This window comes from Eretmochelys imbricata, chromosome 11 (genome assembly GCF_965152235.1).
Source record: "Eretmochelys imbricata isolate rEreImb1 chromosome 11, rEreImb1.hap1, whole genome shotgun sequence".
Lineage (NCBI taxonomy): Eukaryota > Metazoa > Chordata > Testudines > Cheloniidae > Eretmochelys > Eretmochelys imbricata.
The window spans coordinates 60,485,143-60,505,992 of NC_135582.1; the positions used below are offsets into that span (position 1 = coordinate 60,485,143).

Below are 20,850 nucleotides of genomic sequence, written 5' to 3' on the forward strand. Positions count from 1 at the left end.
AAAACTTTTTCAGTAGGAGGGTGGTGAAACACTGGAATGCGTTACCTAGGGAGGTGGTGGAATCTCCTTCCTTAGATATTTTTAAGGTCAGGCTTGACAAAGCCCTGGCTGGGATGATTTAGTTGGGGATTGGCCCTGCTTTGAGCAGGGGGTTGGACTAGATGACCTCCTGAGGTCCCTTCCAACCCTGATATTCTATGATTCTGTGATTACTGATATTAATAAACCACTCTTTTTCTTGTCATCAGACTTCTTCCTAGAAATAGTTTTAGTATATAATGTCTGTATTAATAACAAATATTATTATCCTATTGTGTTTATTCCAATTCTGTAATTCAAAAGATAAATTCCAAAGTAGTCTTTTCAAAAGTGTTGCAAGTATAGCTGTGCTTATTAGGCTTCTCTCACCTTTCCTAATGAGGAGAATTTCAGATTTAAATATCGGTGTCCAAGTTTACACTGATATTTATTTGCACATTTTTTAATGTTGACTTTAATTAGCCATTGTCCTGGCTAAATGCGAAGTACCAGAAGTGACAACTCCCACTCTTCTTACTATATGTATTATTTCTTAGAGACACAGTTAGCTATAACACTGTTAGATGCTTGAAAATAAGGCTCTTTTCACTAATATCCACCCCCTCCCCCCATTTTTAACAGACTGACTTGCTACTATGTTGCCTTTAAGGGTATGTCTAAACAGTAGTTGGGAGGGGCAGTTGCAAGGTGTGTAGGCATATCTGAAGTAGCTTTGATTTGATCTATCTTGCTAAAAAAGCAGTGTAGCCATGGCAGCACGAATGGTAGTACAGGCTAGCCATCCAGGAACAATCCTGCCTGCTACCTTAGGTATGTATTTGGGTGGCTAGCATATACTGCTGCCCAAGCTGTTGCAGCTACACTGTTAATTTTAGCAAGCAAGCTCAATTAAAATTAGCTCAGGTAGGCCTACATGTGCTGTGTCAATTGCAATGAATACAACACCCTAAAAGTGTAGATTTTAGGGTTTGTCCTCTGCCCAGCAACTTAGGCCAATATTCGTCAATATCTTGACAGTTGCACATAAATTTGTATGAGGAATATTACTGGTAAAATGGCTACCTTTTTCATATAATCATTTCTATCTTGGTATAGTCAGGAGGACTGTAGTCCTCTACATAGCTCTGTTTCTGTTTCCATCTTGTCTCGTTGCTCCTCTCCTTGTCTCCTGTGTTCTAGCCATTCACCTTGCTTCTTTGCATTCTCTTACAGATAGGCTTAATGTGGGAATTACTGGACAAAATTTTATGGCCTTCATTACACAGAGTCAACTCAATGATGTAGGCTGACCTTTCTACTTTAACCTTGTATTTTCCTACATGCTGCAGCCTAACTTGGAACAACCTCTTTCTTTCTGTCTTGCAGGCATCCTCGCTTCCTTCATATCCCTCCTCAAAATCCCCTATTTTTGCCTGGTTTTCTATCAACTTAAGTTCATGTACTACCTATTTTTTTCATTTACACAGTCACCTTATGCAAATTGCTACTTAAAAATACAGAATTTGTATGAATCACTCACTGTACAACTTCAGTTATTTTTGATTTAACCCGTATTCCTCCTTTCCTGTGTTACTTTCATGTTCTACATTAGTCTAATTTTAAATCTTTTGGCTCTTTGGGGGTGGGGGTTGGGATTTTTTTTCCCCTCCCTCTCTTCTCTTCTCCCTCCCTCCCCCCCACCCCCCCCGGCCCCCGAATGCTGTTGGAAGCTGTTTCTACACAAATATTTTACTTAAAATTAGGGCTGTCAAGCGATTTGAAAAAAATTAATCTTGATTAATAGTGCTGTTAAACAACAATAGAATACCATTTATTTAAAATATTTTTGGATGTTTACTACATTTTCAAATATATTAATTTTAATTACAACATAGAATACAAAGTGAAGAATGCTCACTTTACTTTTTATTACAAATATTTGCACTGTAAAAAACAAATTATTTTTCAGTTCATCTCATACAAGTACTGTAGTGCAGTCTCTTTATCATGAAAGTTGAACTTACAAATGTAAAATTATGTACAAAAAAAACTGCATTCAAAAATAAAACAATGTAAAACTTTAGAACCTACAAGTCCTACCTCTTGGTCAGCCAGTCACTCAGACAAACAAGGTTGGCTACAATTTTCAGGAGATAATGCTATCTGCTTCTTGTTTACAATGGCACCTGAAAGTGAGAACAGGCATTCGCATGGCACTGTTGTAGCTGGCGTCGCAAGATTTTTACGTGCCAGTGGTGCTAAGGATTCATATGTCCCTTCATGCTTCAACCACCATTCCAGAGGGCGTGCTTCCATGCTGATGATGGGTTCTGCTTGATAACGATCCAAAGCAATGTGGACTGACGCATGTTCATTTTCATCATCTGAATCAGATGCCACCAGCAGAAGGTTGATTTTATTTTTTGGTGGTTCTGTAGTTTCCAAATCAGAGCTTTGCTCTTCTAAAAGCATGCTCAACACATCGTCCCTCTCAGATTTTGGACGGCACTTCAGATTCTTAAACTTTGGGTCGAGTGCTGTAGCTATATTTAGAAATTTCATATCGGTACCTTCTTTGTGTTTTGTCAAATCTGCTATGAAAGTGTTTGTAAAATGACCATGTGCTGGGTCATCATCCGATACTGCTATAATGTGAAATATGTGCAGAATGTGAGTAAAACAGAGCAGGAGACATACAGTTCTCCCCCCAAGGAGTACAGTCACAAATTTAATTGACGCATTTTTTTTTTTCTTTAACAAACATCAACATGGAAGCATGTCCTCTGGAATAGTGGCTGAAGCATGAAGGGGCGTACAAATGTTTAGCATATCTGGCATGTAAATACCTTGCAATGCCGGCTACAAAAGTGCTATGTGAACACCTGTTCTATAAATAAGAAGTAGGCAACAGTATCTCCTGTCAATGTAAACAAACTTGTTTGTTTTAGCGACTGGCTGAACAAGAAGTAGGACTGAGTGGACTTGTTGGCTCTGAAGTTTTACATAGTTTTGTTTTTTGAGTGCAGTTACGTAACCAAAAAAACAAAAAAAAACTTGCATTTGTAAGTTACACTTTCACGATAAAGATTGCACTTCAGTACTTGCATGAGGTGAATTGAAAAATACTATTTCATTTATCATTTTTACACTGCATATATTTGTAATAAAAAATAATATAAAGTGAGCATTGTGCACTTTGTATTCTGTGTTGAATTTCAATTGGTATTCTATTGTTATAAGTGCAATTAATCGTGATTAATTTTTTTGAGTTAATCATGTGAGTTAACTGCAATTAATTGACAGCTCTACTTAAAATAAATATTAATCAGTTTGAAAAGAAAATATCTTGGTAAATTTCACACAAACTGTATATGATGGTAGACCATTCTGGATGTAATATAGACAGGGAAAAGGTTACTTTTCAAAAATTCTTTTTGAAATGTAAGTGAACACTTTGTTTCTCAAATTAGACTAGCAAAATTATCATATGTCCCTTTCCAGATCTCTCCTGTACCATACCTTGGAGTGATACCAAATTGTGGTAGCTGATGAACCCTTTCAATTTATGTAATGTGTGCTTAAGAGAAAAGTAGGAAAGAGAAATAAATTGTCATCAGACTTGGTTCTTTTTGTTTATAATTTTAAAAAAAGGAAATAAACCTTAAAGGGGGAGGGAATGCTTGTACAAATATTTGAAATCTGCTCTCAAATCAATGCTGCTAAATTTTGATTCTCTACTTCATTCACAGAATAAAGACACTAAATTAGCAACACATTGTCCTGCACTCAGATTATTCCTTTCAAGGTTTCCAACAAGCTTTTCTAATGTAAATTTTCTACAGATTATTTGGTGCATTTTGAGCATACTTTTGAACTATAGGTATTAATATGTATCAAGTCACAAATAAAGGTGTTATGGCTAAGGCTATGTTTTAGTCACGATGAAGTGAGCTGTAGCTCACGAAAGCTTATGCTCAAATAAATTGGTTAGTCTCTAAGTGCCACTAGTACTCCTTTTCTTTTTGGGTATTTTTTAGTAATCAGCCGGGAACTGCAGCCAATGGGAGCTCCGGGGGTGGGGCCTGCGAGCGGTGCGTGATGTAGAGACCCCCCTCTGCTACCTAGAAGCTGCAGGAGGGCCCACCACCCCAGATAAGCACACCACCTGCACCCTCCAGACTCCTGCCCCTAGCCCCCTCCCACACACCCAAACTGCTATTGATGGCCCGGGGCAAGCCAGCACCAGCTGCTGCAGAAGTTACGAAGACCTCCGTGAAAGACTTGCAGCCTTAGTTATGGCATTTTCAGTTTTGAAGTACCATGTTTTTGAGATGTAAAACATACATGCAGGCCACTTAAAACTTTCAGAGATTATATGGTACTTCCCTCAAGAGTAATAAAACTTCCAGGTATATAGCACCTCTCATCTGAGAATCTCAAAATATTTTAGCAACATTAAGCTTTTCAGTAGCTTTGTGAGATGGATTAACTGCTGTATTGAATTTTATAGATGGGTAATGTAAGATTAAGTGACTTGGGCAAGGCAACACAGCAGGTCCATGGCCAACTGGGATTAGAACCCAAGAGTCCTGATTGCTGGTGTGTCTGTCCTTACTCTTATATGTCACACTTTCTTATATGTCACACTGCAGAAATCCAGTCCAATTTTCAGTTAGCGTACTTACTGTTTATCTAAATTCCTCTTTAAACTTTAGTTCAGCAATTCCTGTTCTAAACTAAATGTTATTTGCAGCCAGGCAACTGGTGCATTCCATTCCAGAGGTGGCTACATTTCAGGCAAAAGATTTCCTTAGTATACATGACTTGTAATGAGCTTTGAAATCCTTCTTGATGACATATATAATTGTAACATTGTTATAATGGTTTTTGTATTCCAGTAAAAGCTAGTAATCCCATCATGCTAAAATATACTTGCACTGTATTTAAATTGATAAACTCTACACTAAACGGTAGAAGATATTTGCATAGATGGAAACAGAAAAGGCAAAAGTTTATTTAAAATACTAATCAGTTGTCTGTAGGACTGCATAACTAATTACATATATTTTTTCTTCTAAAAAGCAACGGAGTTGACAGTGATCCTTTCATATATGTACTGTGTAAATGCTGCTTTCTAGAGAGCTATTGAAAACTTGTTTGGTTTTCCTCTTCCTAGATCCTTTTTATCTGAAATGGATAGGGCTTTTTTATATACGCTCTTGAAAAATGTACAAAAAAACCTGTATAAAGGATAACTCCTAAGTAGTTTCTTATTCTTTTTCAATGCCCTCTGTGCGTTTACACTTGTGGTGGTACTCCTGATAAGCTGCAGAAGTACCTTGCAAAGTTGTGGCTGTTGGTTTGGGGGGAGGTGGTGCCATAAGTGTTTCTTGTGTGAAGGTGATGGCATCACTCTATTCTGTATAAGGGAATGCATCCCGAACAGCCTAAGTTACTTTGCCACCTCTGAGAGCAAGCTGCATTTGCCTTCATGTCCTGTGGTCTAGAGCTTCCCTTAACCCAGTTTAAATTCTTTGAAATAAAACAAAAAAAAGTTTTGCTGTTGAGTTCAGTGGGAACAGGCTTTGACATTTGCAGAGGAAAGAACAAAACCACTCAAACAAGGGATATGTTGCTTATATTGCAGGCCTCAAAAGCTGCTGACTCATGTGAGAAAGTCAGCAGACATCTGATCTTTGTCCAATGCAAGGAAGAAGTCAGCAATCAGTGAGGCTAGAACAGTCTCTGTAACATATCCAACTCATAAGTCCATCTGCAAAGGATCAAGGACGTATGAAGGCTCCAGATTACCTTAAAGTCCTCAGTTCCTTGGTTAGAATGCTCCCATCAGTATATGTTCATAGTCCAGAGGCTGGAGCAGGAATCAAAAACATTTTTTAAACACCTTCTGTCCCCCCCACCCCTCCCCTCTTGAGGACTCCTGACCGACTTAACAGCACAATACCTATGCTAACAAACTTAAACAAAGCCTTTGTTTAATTTTGTTAGCATATGTATTGTGCTGCTAAATCCATATAAAGAATGAATGCCCTCCCTAGCCACGTTCTGCTCCTTTAAGGAGCAGGGTGCAGCTCTACCCCCTCCAGAGGGGGGAGCTAGCCTCCCCAACTCTTTCCAGTACCCCGTACCTGCTAAAAAAAAAAATCTCTTGCCAGTACTGCGTATTGGAGTGTACCACCCTACTTCTGCTTTCCCACCATCCACCTGATAGAGTGTGACTTGCTAATCTCCGACAAGTAGAAATGCACAGAGGACCTCCAAGAAGAAAAAGGTTACTTATCAGTAACTGTTCTTTGGGAACTGCTTCTGTGTAGTCACACTAACCACACACCTACCCCCTATTTAGGATTTGTATATAATCCAGGATCCTCTCCTTAGAGAGAAGAAACAGAGGCATTTGGGAGGGTGCACTCCTTTATATAGAGTAGGGTGAGGACTTCACTTATGCATCAGAATGCTCATGTACACACACATCTTTCCCTCCTGTACTGCTTTTCAGTGCTGTTTCACAACTTGACTGTATTCCACAAGTCTGAATGCACAGTGGTGCCTCTCTAAGAACAAGCTGTTGGTAACCTGTTTTCTGAGACTACCCCATTTATTCTCTGTATGGAGGACAAACATTCTATGCATTATTTTAAAACCATATTATAGGTAGATCGCATTTTGAGTCTAAATTACTTGTTCTTCCAATATTAGGAAAACAAATCTAAATATTTTGCACACTGAAATGTCTAGTAGCTAAAATATTAACTCTTTATCTTTACATCTGTCATAAATATAAAGGGAAGGGTAAACCCCTTTGAAATCCCTCCTGGCCAGGGGAAATCTCCTCTCACCTGTAAAGGGTTAAGAAGCTAAAGGTAACCTCGCTGGCACCTGACCAAAATGACCAATGAGGAGACAAGACTTTCAAAAGCTGGGAGGAGGGAGAGAAACAAAGGGTCTGTGTCTGTCTATATGCTGGTCTTTGTCGGGGATAGACCAAGAATGGAGTCTTAGAACTTTTAGTAAGTAATCTAGCTAGGTATGTGTTAGATTATGATTTCTTTAAATGGCTGAGAAAAGAATTGTGCTGAATAGAATAACTATTTCTGTCTCTGTATCTTTTTTGTAACTTAAGGTTTTGCCTAGAGGGGTTCTCTATGTTTTTGAATCTAATTACCCTGTAAGATATCTACCATCCTGATTTTACAGGGGGGATTTCTTCATTTCTATTTACTTCTGTTTTTATTAAGTCTTCTTGTAAGAAACTGAATGCTTTTTCATTGTTCTCAGATCTAAGGGTTTGGGTCTGTGGTCACCTATGCAAATTGGTGAGGCTTTTTATCCAACATTTCCCAGGAAAGGGTGGGTGCAAGTGATTGGGAGGATTGTTCATTGTTCTTAAGATCCAAGGGTCTGGGTCTGTAGTCACCTAGGCAAATTGGTGAGGCTTTTTACCAAACCTTGTCCAGGAAGTGGGGTGCAAGGTTTTGGGAAGTATTTTGGGGGGAAGGACGCGTCCAAACAGCTGTTCCCCAGTAACCAGTATTAGTTTGGTGGTGGTAGCGGCCAGTCCAAGGACAACGGGTGGAATATTTTGTACCTTGGGGAAGTTTTGACCTAAGCTGGTAAAGATAAGCTTAGGAGGTTTTTCATGCAGGTCCCCACATCTGTACCCTAGAGTTCAGAGTGGGGGAGGAACCTTGACAACATCTATGAAGTGTGTCATTCTGAACTCTGATCATGTGCATTTCTTCTTTTTTTGCTAGGTTACCATAGGCGTAGTCCAAAGTCATAAGCAGCCTCATGCATAACTGTCCATCAGGATGGCTGTTTTCTGCTTAGTAGTATAAGCTCAGTTTTGTTGATCTCTGTGGAAATAAACTATGCAGTAGTTGGCATATGGATCAACAGCCTGGGCTTTAAAAATAAATCCAGTGTTAAATTGGGCATAAATTTTGGTAGTACTTAAAAGTCACAGCAAAAAACCAACAAAAAACGCCCTAATATTGGTAATTACTTTGTCTGTGCTTTTGTAGGGAAACTTTGAAAACACATTTCATGAGAGCAATGTAATCATGAACAAACAAGTACAGCAACAAAAAAAGCAAATTCTGAGCTTAATTTTCAGTGGTCACTCATAGCTCCTTAATTATAGAGGCAGCTAGTAGTGTATAGTACAGCGCACGCACACATTTTGTGTTTGTGTGCGCTCTGTACCAAATACATAGCAATTCTATTTCCAGTATGGCTAACTGAAAATTTGCTTTATTGAATTTTACTTGTATTGATACACACACTTTGCTCATGAAATTTTATTATTTTGATTTTTCTAGTTGACAAATCACGACCGCCTTCATCAAGCCCATCCAGTATAATTCGCCGTACTTCCTCACTGGATACACTTGCTGCTCCCTACCTCGCTGGACAATGGCCTCGTGATAATCATGGACTGGCTGCTCCCTGTATGAGGGACAAAGCCACACAGGTAAGACAGTTTTGTTAGGTGTGTATTTAAGTGTAAGAGGCTTTTATTTTTTTTCTGTATACATTCACTTTCCAAGCTCACTTCTTTGGAATTTTCCTTCCCTTCCCAAATTCCTGGAGAGAGTTTGTTTTTCTGTTTATTCCCAAGTTCCCTTGCACATGCCCTCTTACCTTCCCCCCCCCCCCCCCCAAAAAAAAAAGGGCAGAAGAGAGAAAATCTACCTCTGTCACTCATTTAAAGTCAGAAAGGCACTAGTACATCATGCATCTAAACTTGTTTTTTATTGCTCAAACTTCAAGTGCAGATTAGAGGACCACATTGGTAATATTACATAGTAGTAATATTGGTAATATTAATATTAAACTATTACATGGGTATTGCATGACATTTTATTTGTATAGCTCCTTAATTATAGAGGCAGCTAGTAGTGATTCCTATACATAGGTTGCTCAACACTTTCCATTATCAGGCATTCTTGTGACTTTTTGCCTTTGAGGAGCATTAACTCCTTTATGGTTGGCAGCAGGCTTTTGATGTTCAGCAAAGAGAAACGTCTCAGGTTATGGAAGTACCTTTTCTTTTGTTCTGTGAAATTCTAAGCGGATTTAGCTGAATTGCAAAGTATTTAAAAATCACCATATCTGAACGCTTGCTTGTGTGGGAATAAGTGCCATAGGAACCCTATGAAACAGGGAATCTGTAGAGAGCATCAGAATCCCTCACTGCTGCTTGTATGTTAAGGAAGAAGGCAACCATTTTTTATATTCTTTAGACCATGACATAGAATTAGAATTATTTTCTCTAGCTTTTCCTACAGGATTTGTAGTAATTTGTACACCAAACCATTTTAAAAATATGTAACAAAATGTAAAAGCATGATCCAGTCTTTTGCTACTGATGTCAGCACTGTGATGAATTCAGCCAACCTGTAGAAGTAGGCTGTCAGCTTCTGTACTGAACACAGCATTCAAAAACACTTGCATTTAGAAATAGGGAGTTGCTTACCATATATACTCTATCATAAGCTGATTTGTTTATAAGCCAGCCGCCCCCAAGATGGATAAGTAAAAATGGAAAATTAAGACCCATTCATAAGCTGACCCTATAATTCAGGGGTCGGCAAACTTTTTGGCTCCTGGGCCATCAGGATAAGCTGCTGGTGGGCCGAGATGGTTTGCTTACCTCAAGCGTCCGCAGGCACGGAGATAATCCTAAGTAAACAAAGTGTCCCGGTGCCCCAGCTGCTTATCCTGACAGGCTGGGACAGCAACTGGTGGGGAAACTTTTTGGTGGGGAGAAGCTGGGGGTCAGGGGAGTAACCCCTGTGACTACCCACCCCTAGCCCAGGACCCCCACACTCTCTCCATCCCATCCCTTCCCACCTTATCTGAGGAGGGCTAGGGGAGGATGTCTCTGGCCTGGCCACAGCCTGCTCTGGTGGGCCAGACCAGGCGGCACGGCTGCTTCAGAGGCTGGGCGGAGAGCAGCATGGCCAGAAGTAGAGAGACTCTGGCTCTGCTGGCTACGCTGCCTCTCCTTGCCCCATCTGTTGGGGGGAGGGGAGGGGCTGCGTCCCACCTCTCCCTCTCTATACCCGTTCATAAGCCGACCCCCTTCTCTGATGCTTCCCTTTTTTACTAAAAAAAAATTTGGCTTATGAACGAGTATATATGGTAATTTTGTAATTGTTAAACATTTTGGCATATTTCTATGTTCTTTATAGCAAGAAATGGAAAGCAGCATTCTCTGATCAGCAACTTTTAAAACCTCCTACTCTCACCCAATTTTAGAAGAATATATAGAATTGTCATCCCTCCCTACTTTCTTCCACCCCTTCTCTGACACAAATAATCAAGGCAGGAAAGTAACTTAGAACATTACTAAGATTAAACATACTATTTTACCTTTACAGTTTCCAAACTTAACATCCCCTTACAATTTCTTTACATATTGGCACTCCAGGGTAGTATTTTCAAGGGGGCTAACACTCTGTTGTGGGCTTCAGTGGTGGGCATATTCTCACAGCATAGCATATTCTGGGATGTCGTAATTGAGTAGGAACTGGTGTCTAGGTGTCAAAGTCTTGACAAAAGAGAAGTGTATTTTGGAGGGAAAAAAACTTGGTCATTTGAGTGGTTTCAGCTCATTTATCCCTTGCAACAGAGATGTAGGGGTTTTGTTTTAATGTAGAACATAAGAAACTATTCTCCAATTGCTCACACGTAAGTCACATTTTTATTTCATCTAGCCAGTTATACAGTGGAGTCGCATCTTACGTGGGGGTTAGGTTCTAAAGTCAGCGCGTAAGGCAAAAATCGCATATAGTCAAAAAGAGGGAGAGACGGAAGAATGAAAGAATAAAAAAGGGAGAAAGACAACTTCACCGTCGTTATGCGCAAACTGGAGTGCCTCAGGATGGCCAGGAGCATTGTCTATGATCAGCAACACTTTAAAGTCAAGTCCCTTTCTCTTCGAGGTACTGCTTGACCTCCAGAATGAAACACTTGTGGAACCAATCCAGAAATAATGCTGCCGTCACCGAAGCCTTTTTATTTGATTGCAAGAACACAGGCTGGGTTTGAATTCCTTCTCATCAGAAGGCTGTCCCTCTTCGGTGGGAGGTTTGAACAGCTCATAGAGGCTAAGAGCCTTTTCTTGTAATGTGTTGCCATCGATAGGCACACGTTTACGGTTCATGTCTTCTAGCCATAAGTTTAATACCTTTTCAGTCTTCACTAAAGTCTTATCATGCACCTGGCTCATCACCTTAGCAGTTATTGGAGCACTTGATGTCATGGCTTGACAAATTTCTCCCTCTCGAATCTTGATGGCCTGGATGCTAGATTTGTTGCAGCCATATTTACATGCCACGTTGGAAACCGACATACCATCTCTCAATAAGTCCAACACAGCCAGTTTTTCCTCCAGCATTGGAACAGATCGCTGTTTCTTCAGTTGAGCACCAGATGAAGTAGTTGGCTTGCGTTTAGGGGTCATGTTGTACGAAAAATACATATCTTTAAACACTAAAATCACGCTCCCCCTGCTGCCAGCAGGCAGCGATCAATCCAGTGGGGGGGTCAATTTATCGCGTCTAATCTAGACACGATAAAACGACCCCAGAGCGCTCTCCCGTTGACTCCTGTACAGTACTCCACCGCCTTAAGTTATTTATTTATTTATTTTGCCAAGCGCGTATAGTTGAATTCACATAAGTTAAATGCTCATATGATGCGACTCCGCTGTACTTGCTGTAAGCATGATTGTACTTTCCTTGAATGCTTTTCCCTTGAGTGCACTTGGTGCAATAAATCTTCAAAACCATGCGGTGTAAAAGTTTTGGTTTATCAAGACACAGAATAGATGCATTCTGTTCTATGATACTTCATTATTAGTAAAAACTGGAGGCCTTATTGGCTAGTGCTTTTAGCAGAACCATGTAAGCAATATCATCCGAGTGTTGGTTTTGACCTCTAAGATCCTTTATAGCTTAGGATCTAGCTACTTGAAATTCTCTGTATCTCTTGGTCTGTGTCTCTGCAGAAATGCTACATCTATAGTTAGTTGGATCTGGATCACCCTTGGTTCAAAAAAGGGGGAGGTGCTCTTTGAGTGGCTCTTCTCCCTCTAATGAGTATTTCAAAAAAACTTCTCGAAGCAATATCCATGAGAGCACTCCCCCTCTTACCCTTCTCCTCAGTGTCAACAAATGTTCTGAGGGCAAGGCTGTATAAGAGTGTGCAATGCACGGTGGCTGACATGATAGAGGGCTACATAAGAACGGTCATACTGGGTCAGACCAAAGATCCATCTAGCCCAGTATCCTGTCTTCTGACAATGGCCAATGCCTGGTGCCCCAGAGGGAATGAACAGAACAGGTAATCATCAAGTGATCCATTCCCTGCCTCCTGTTCCCAGCTTCTGGCAAACAGAGGTTAGGGACACCATCCCTGCGCATCCTGGCTAATTACCATTGATGAACCTATTCTCCATGAATTTATCTAGTTGTGGTTTGTCCTTTTTTTGTTTTGTTTTTTAACCCTGTTATAGTCTGTGCTAGACTGAAGTGGACCACTCTGATCTGTTCACATATGAGGTTTTTCTCCATTCTTTGCTAATCATTTAGGATGGTTGTAGTTCAGTGCTGAGTATGGACAATTAACTTAAATTAGTAGTTCAGTTCCAGGTTATGATGGAACTGAAGAAAAAGAAGAAACTGGAGTTCAAGAGATGTGCTTCATGCCTAGCTGTCTTCCCAGCGTTGGATGACCATGTTAGGTGCCTGAAGTGCTCAGGAAGTACCGTTTTTCTTCTTGGTGTTCTGTCGGCCGGAGTTTCATACCCAGAGCTTGCAAAAGGCAGAACAGGTTGCAAGTGCTTTTCCTTGAGTCTTGTACCCTCTGGATCCAGTGTCTAAGGGCTTGTCTTCGCTACAGATTCTTGTCTATATAAGCTACGCAATTTGAGTTACATTGGTAACGTAATTCAAGTCAGTGTAGCTAAGATCTGCATACCACGGGATCCACACTAGGTTATGTCAGCGGGAGAGGCTCTCCTGCCAATGTTGCTTCCGCCTCTCGTTGGAGTGGAGTACAGAAATTGATGGAAGAGCACTCTCCCATTGATTGAGAATGTCTTCACTAGATTCGCTAAATCGATGCCGCTGTATCGATTGCAGCAGCACTAATTTAGCTCTGTAGTGAAGACAAGCCCTAAGAGGCCAATTTTGGCTCCTGTAACTTCCTCCAGCAAGCCAAAGCACCTTAAAGGGTCTAGAAAATCAGAACCCTCATTGGGTACAGCTCCTGATCCTGCTGCTTAAGCAGTCAGGTCTTTAAAGGTACTGTTATTGATAGAGAAGGGCGGACTGCCTATGACATAACTGAGAGCCATGTTGTTGACTCAAGCTGTGTTGGTTCCAAAGAGGAAGGCAAAGAAAAAGACAGCCACTGTTAGCAGTGCCAGATCCTGCATGCCTGATTTGTCAGATCCTTCTGATTCTGACAGGGCCTCTATGGCTCCAAAACCAAGTCTGGTTCCATTTTCAGCTTCGAGAACCAAAGGGGTGGATTTGAATATTTCACTAGATCCTGTGCCATCCAGGTCTTTGGTTCCTGTTTCAAACCCTGCTCCGGTTCTGGGTTCCTCTTTGGATCCAAAGAGGACCTTTACTTTAGTGGCTGATGTATGCTGTTTTACTTCTGAGCATTCCTCAGATCTGAGTGAGAAACAGAGGGTCTTGTGGAAGAATTACAAAGAGAACCTATTAAAACAATAAAAGCATCTACACCGGGATGGCCAACCTGAGCCTGAGAAGGAGCTAGAACTTACCAGGTACATTGCCAAAGAGTCACAGTAATATGGTGTGTGTGTATGTATGTACACACATAATTTGATTATGTGTATTTATTATGCATTTATAATGTGTAGTTAACAATAATAATAACTTGTCTTAACCTTTTACTTAGTGGGACTTTCGGCATTCTTTGCTTTCAACAATTTCCTTAAGGTTTGGTGTGTGTTGAGTTGTGCTCACATGCAGCAGTTCTCTTAAATGGCTGTCTGTCAAAACGGATCAGTGCTTAGATTTCACATGTTTGAGTGCTGAGAAAACAGACTCACAAAGATAAGTTGAGGCAAACATTGAGATTAATTTTAGGGCTGCACTTCTGATGTTGGGGTATTTATCCTTTGGTACAGAGTTCCAGAAAGTAAGGGTCCCCTCTGTCTTCTGAACAGATTTCAATCTGTCATCTTCCAAAAGTTCTGTTTCCATCTGGAATATTGCTTCGTCAGTGACTAATGGGGGATTCAGACAATTGGCTTCAGCACCAAAACAGTCAATCAGAAAGCTGATTTGAGGTCCTTTTTACTGCAAAACTTGGAATCTTTCCTCAAAACTGTCCTTAGGATCTTTAATCATGCTCGCATATCTAGTTGTGCTCTGTTTCAGAGATTCTGCTGCATCTTCTTTTGATCTGGCTTGAAGTTATGATATTGAGGAAAAGTGTGTCAGCTCTCCCTCAAGCATTTGTCTGTGAAACAGCTGCAGTTTGTTCATGAATGCAAATACGCTTTGCACTAGATCAGACAGCAACCAGAATTTTCCTTGTAAGTCCACTTTAGTTTATCCAACTGCAGCAGCATGTCTGCAAGAAATGCCAAAGCCAAAACCCACCCAGGATCTGTAAGATCAGGGTATATTCTGTGCTTCTTCTCCATAAACAATTTTACTGGTTCCAGGAGCTCGAAAAAACGGGAAATAACTTTACCTCTCGAGAGTCATCAAACTGTGCAGTGAAATGGCAAATTGGCAGGGAAGTCATCTTCATCCAGATCTTCTATTAGTTTTTGAAATTGTCTGTGATTGAGTGCATTTGAGTGAAAGAAATTTACAATGTGCAGGACCGGTTTCATGATGTGATCAAATTTTGAGATTTTTAGATACCAGTTTCTCCCAATGAATAATACAGTGAAATGTCCAAAATTTGGGAAAGTTCTTGTCAGACTTACAAAGCCCTACTAATCCATTCACAGATCCCACATGGACGGAGCCCCGTCCATTGCAATGGCACTGAACTTCTGTAAAGGGAAGTGGATTTTCGCAACTTACATCATCAATGCCTCCTTTAGATCTCATCCACGAGTTCTATCCTTTAGTGGCATGATATCGAGGAGTTCGCTTTACGACACAGTCTGGACAAATACCGATAATTGAGGTTTATTCTGTACATTTCATGACTCATCCAAAGCAATGCTCAAATACACTGTTGAAGTTGCAAGTACGGTTGCGATTCGATGTCACTATTCAGATCACAGATTCTGTGTTTTGTTATGTGGGATGAAAGCTACAGGCCAGACATTTTCTTCTGTAGATTCTCGTTCTCTGGTGACAGGATTGAAATCACATCAGTGAGGCATGTTTTTATAAACTCGCCTTCAGAGTAGGGCTTTTTTGTACTGGCTATGTGCTGGGGCACATAATAGGACACTAACGTTGCAGTCTGCAATCAGTTGGCAAATCTGGTGAAGAATTGGGCTTCTACATATGTTTGTTTTTTCAAAGTTTTCAGTTCAGAACCTTGTCGGAATTCTTGATCCATATGTGCATGACTAGAAGCAAACTTGCAGCGTCATTTCGAAGATTTGAACTGAGAGATACACATCTGGCAAAGACGATACATGACCTTACCATTACGTTCAGTGAAAAAGTACTTATTCTCCCACTCCTATTGGAAGCCTCAGTTTTCATCTGTGTATTTTCTTTTCCATTTTCACTTGCCTTCCATTGTTAGATGATGTAAGAAAAATTTTGATTAAAAATTTCCACACCAGCTAGTCACTGTGTGCTTTATTGAAGGGGACACAGGCGCCAGCCAGGGGTTCCTGGAACCCTGGCTCTGCCCCAGGCCCCGCCTCCCATCCCATTCGGGCCCCCATCCCCCAGTGAGCCATGTCCTCGCTCCCTCCCTCCCTCCCCCGAAAGCCACCTCAATGCCGCGAAACAGCTGATCACAGCAGGTGGGAGACGCACTGGGGGAGGGAGAGAGAGAGAGGGCTGTGATAGGGCTGCTGGTGGGTGCCAAGCACCCATCATTTTTTTCCCCAGAGTCGGCTACTGGCACACTGTGCCACATTGTGGCCTTGCCTGAGGTGATAAAGGGCACGGTGGGCTATCTGCATCTCCAGTTCCTTCTCACCGCCTCATGGTCTGAGCCAGAGCTTCTACTCTCCAATCGTCCTTGAGACACGCTTTCCGAAACTCTTAAAAACCTGTCCTATGCAGGAGCTGCATATTATCTTCTGAAGAGCCACATGCGGCTCTGGAGCTGCCAATTGGCCACCACTGATCTACACACATGCTGATAAGCTTACAAGAGATCATGCCCAACTCTAAGAAGGGCTGTGGCAGGTAGGTGCTCAGTCCTTCAAACTTCACGATGGGTAGGGTTTTTCTGTAGTCACAAGCTCATACCAGATTTTGCTCAGAAAAAACACCCGTGAATCTGTTTGTTTCCTTTACGCAGTTTGGTTCTTTGATTTTGGAACTCTGGGAACAGGTAATCGCCAGACAAAGGTTCCCTCCTAAGGACGAAACTTTGAAAGGCTGAGTTCTTGCATAAACGGAGGATGTACGTTTGCATATACCTTCCCGCCCCACCCCCTAAGAATTTTTCTGGGAAACCCACCTAACTTTGTCCCGTAAATTCATTCTTGTCTGGCACATAGTTTCATGTAGCCTTTTGAAGCTCATGACACTTCCCAGGATTTATATTGGTCATGTCTCCCCCTATAGAAATTGCATATAATTCCACAATACATGAATTTTGCAACTTGATACAATGGACTCCAAACCTTCTAAAACTTCATTCAGTAAGGTTTTTCAAGAATGTTGCAGGAAATGGCTGCATCTGTCACAATAGCCTCTTTCTGTATTCAGAACAGGATTTGAATAGTATACAGTAAATATTATTTACTGTATACTAAATATACACACATTGAATAATGAAGATAAAACAAGCTATTGAATAGTTGGTCATTTGGTAAGAACCATCTGTTCTATGCACTCAATGAGGCAGATGACCTGTGGAAAAAATATGTGATAATGTAATTAAAGACAGTATCATAATGCATACATGCCAGGAGGTCTAATTAAGGTTGCCCAGGCAACTTAATTCTAGTATTTCCTAACTTGACTGCTCAACTATAGGTTATAGTATAGTTGTTTGTGTGATATTGCAATAATTAATTGTGCAATATTGCTTATATACTAGAGTGTTTGCTTGTGGCATGTCTACACTACAAACTTAAGTCGATCTAATGTTAGGCTGACTTACAGCCACCACAGTAATTATTACAGTGGTTCATGTCCATGCTGGCCTCTTTCTGTTGGTGATACACATCCACTGATTTAAGAGGGGCAGGGTAGGGAGCTGAGAGAGCCTGGGCTGTCAGCTCTGTGTGCAGCTCCCTGATGGGAGCCTCGCCCCATTCCCCCCCCAGATTCCCTGCTGGGAGCACGGCTGCCCCCTGGGCTTCCGTGGGGAACTGTATGCCCAGAGCTCAGGCAGCAGCCCAGCTCAGGGTGAGGAGTCCAGAGCCTCCACAGGAGCCCGGCTTGGGGAAGGGAGCCCCCTACCCGCCCCAGATGTGAGCCGGGCTCTCTTGTCAATTTCCTGGCTCCACCATGGAGCCATGAAATTGATAAGAATGAGAGCCAATACTTGGTATAAGTAACCTGCAGTGTCTATATGGACACTGCATTGCCCGAACTACACTGACATGTTTCTCATGGAGGTAGTTATGTCGCTGTAATAGGGCACTTATATCGGTGACAGCAAGGCTATATTGTGGAAACTGACCTAATTAGGTCAATGTAAGCTGCTTTACATTGACCTAACTCTGTAGTGTAGACCAGGCCTTTTGTCACATACTAGAGCAGGACTAGAAGTGTCTCTTAACACATAGGATCAAATTAATCCCTGGTCTGAGCACTAAAGTGGTTGGGACTTGTACCCACTTAAACCTAATGGGCCAAATTCTTTCCGTGTTTTAAATGACACTAAATTAGAATTAATACTTCTGTTATAGTTGGGGTGATAAGTGTTCATATGAAATAGGGAAGAGACCTACTATGTAGATTATAGGAGTGGCTGAGGTGACATCTTCATACTGATTACTTGTAGGAATATCAGAGGTGCCATAGAGGGCTTTCATTCAGTGACTTGTGCTTTCCAGCAGTGTCTGTATCCAGAAAATCATAATTGCATGCCCTCTCTTATCTTACCTGTTTCTAATTTCTTTTGTTTTTTGGCAAGAATAAGCATACTCTCTTTTAAAATTAATCCTTCAATCTTCTTGTTACAGACAGAGAGTGCCTGGGCTGAAGAATATTTAGAAAAGAAGAAAGGATCTCACAAGCGTTCAGCATCCTGGGGCAGCACAGACCAACTCAAGGAGGTCAGGAAAGCTATTGTTTGAAATAAAGTTGGGTCAGGCTTGTTGCCTACATACTTTATTACCATGAGATTTGAAGAAAGTGCAAATGTTTGTGTTTAGTATTGCCATATAAAGATTGGAGGTGGAGAAAATAGAAATATAGAATGGCTAATCTGTTATAAAACAAACCAAAAAAAATTGGACATCTTCTGTTTTTTAACTGATAGGATCCCCGTGCAAGACACCAATATTTAATGAAGTGGGGTAGGGAAAGCAACAAGAAATCAAGGAAGTATCTGTTAGCTGAGAGAGGAATTCAAATGGTCGTATAATTCCTGTCAAACTTAATTCTTCTTTGAGTGATGATCCAATATTGTATTCCAGTAAGAGTTATGCGCCATGCGCCCCGAGCCGGAGCTTTTGAAAGTAGTACTGTTCGGTGGTCCGCACATGCACGCTGTGCCACATCATGGCCTCGCTTGAGGTGATAAAGGGCACAGTGGGCTATCGGCATCTCCAGTTCCTTCTCACTGCCTCATGGTCTGAGCCAGAGCTTCTACTCTCCAATCGTCCTTGTGACACAGGTTTTGAAGAGTTTCAGAAACTATCCTTAGTACTGTTAGTAGTTTAGATTTCTTTTCTGTTCATTTCTTCCTTTCATACCAGATTTAAGACTTGGGACACTGCTTCGGTGGTCTTTCCTGCCAAACATTAACCCACCCTGACACCTGGGCCTGGGTACTAGGTTGTGCTGAAGTTGCCAGGGTTCAAAACTTGTGATTCCTGCTCTCACTCATTTTCTATCAGCACGTGCACCAGCATGTACTGCTTGGGGGAAGTCCCACATTGCGTCCAGGTACGGTATCTGCCTCCCCTGCTCGTACTCGGGAGAACCAGACAGTCCGCATCAGGAAACACCTTATGGTGGCTGGATTCTGGTTGGGGAAACCCCCCTGGTACATTGGCCTGAATGGGCAAAGAGTGCCCTCTCTTCCGTGAAACCCTGCCTTGGGGCCTAGTCATGAACCAAGGAAGCATGCACATAAGCATGGCAGAAAATCTTCCTCCAAATCTAATGTGGACACTGCACCATCCACAATTCCTGGCCATGAAGTATCCATGCGTTAGAAGTCTCACAAGAATGAGAAATGGCAGCATTGATCACTAGTTCCACAGGTACCGATCACAGACCTAGCGACTCCACCGGCATCCCCTGAACTATCGGTCTCCAGACAGATGCAGTTCCTGATACCAACTCCTCCAGCGGAACGAATACCTTTGACCTCTGGGAGAATTGGAGGTTCCCTGGATCCCCATGAGTTATTCACAATCTATGACCACCAATCCGATCACCAAGTTCGAAGGGACCCTTTGCCCGCTATGCTCTTGCCACCTCCTGTTCCAACAGTCCTAATGCCACCGCCATTTGGTGAGGTTTCTGACTCCTCTGATTTGGACCATATGGATCTCTGACAGAGTCCACTGCTCCTTCTTCCTGAAGCACGACTACTGGAAGGTTCCAACAACACTGGGGCACTTCCCCACCTTGCTTTGCCTGCAGATCTTGTATCTGGCACTGTGGTCCTAAGCTGCACAACAGCAGGGTCAACCGGGTTGGCCCTACCGGAGCTCCTGGCCACAATATTCACCCTCTGAACAGTCCCGCTCGGTCTGGGAGGACTCCCCCACTTCATCACCACAACCCTCGTCAGGTAAGCACTCTAACATAGCCCTGGATGCTGCACCGATTAGCCCGATTCCAACGGTACTGACAGATCCTGAGAGGCGTCCCTCATCTTTCCCAGATGCAGCTGCCTCTTCAATCCCCTTCTTCCCCACTGGATGACTATTGCCAGTTCCAGGAATTGCTGCGGAGAATAGCTAATGCCCTACACATTACCTTAGAGGAGACTAGACAGTCAATACCAGCTGCTTGATATCTTGCACACTTTGGTACTGGTGAGAGTGGCCTTACCAATCAACGATGCCATTCTCCAACTGTCATGCCTGGTATTGAACATCCAGCCACATGGGCGCCTGCCCCAAAAGGGGCTGAGAAGAGATACTATGTCCCCACTAAAGGGTCAGCGTTCCTGTTCTCTCCTCCACCACCAAACTCATTGGTTATTCAGGTGGTCTCAGAACATTCCAAACAAGCTTGACCCCATTCAATAGAGAGGGTTAGAGGCTAGACCTCAGGGGCAAAAAGGTGGTCTCGGTGGAACTCCAGTTTTGTATTTCAAACTACTTAGTCCTGATGACCAAATATGATTTTATGAACTATGGGAGATTGGCACAGTTTGCAATCCTGCAATGGTAGCTTATCTGCAATCAATTCCAGGCAGTCTTGGAGGAAGGCAAGTTACTCACCAGATCCATGCTTCAGGCAGCAGTGGACT

At 41.9% G+C, this 20,850-nt stretch overlaps 1 protein-coding gene across 1 annotated transcript in view; it reads left to right on the forward strand.

Moving 5' to 3' along the window:
* The window catches only part of FAM117B (family with sequence similarity 117 member B), a 92,423-nt gene that overhangs the window by 25,544 nt on the left and 46,029 nt on the right, over nucleotides 1-20,850 (forward strand). Inside the window, exons 2-3 of the mRNA XM_077829740.1 lie at nucleotides 8,361-8,512; nucleotides 18,380-18,472. Coding sequence (XP_077685866.1) covers nucleotides 8,361-8,512; nucleotides 18,380-18,472 — 245 coding nt within the window. The remainder of the gene's footprint in view (nucleotides 1-8,360; nucleotides 8,513-18,379; nucleotides 18,473-20,850) is intronic.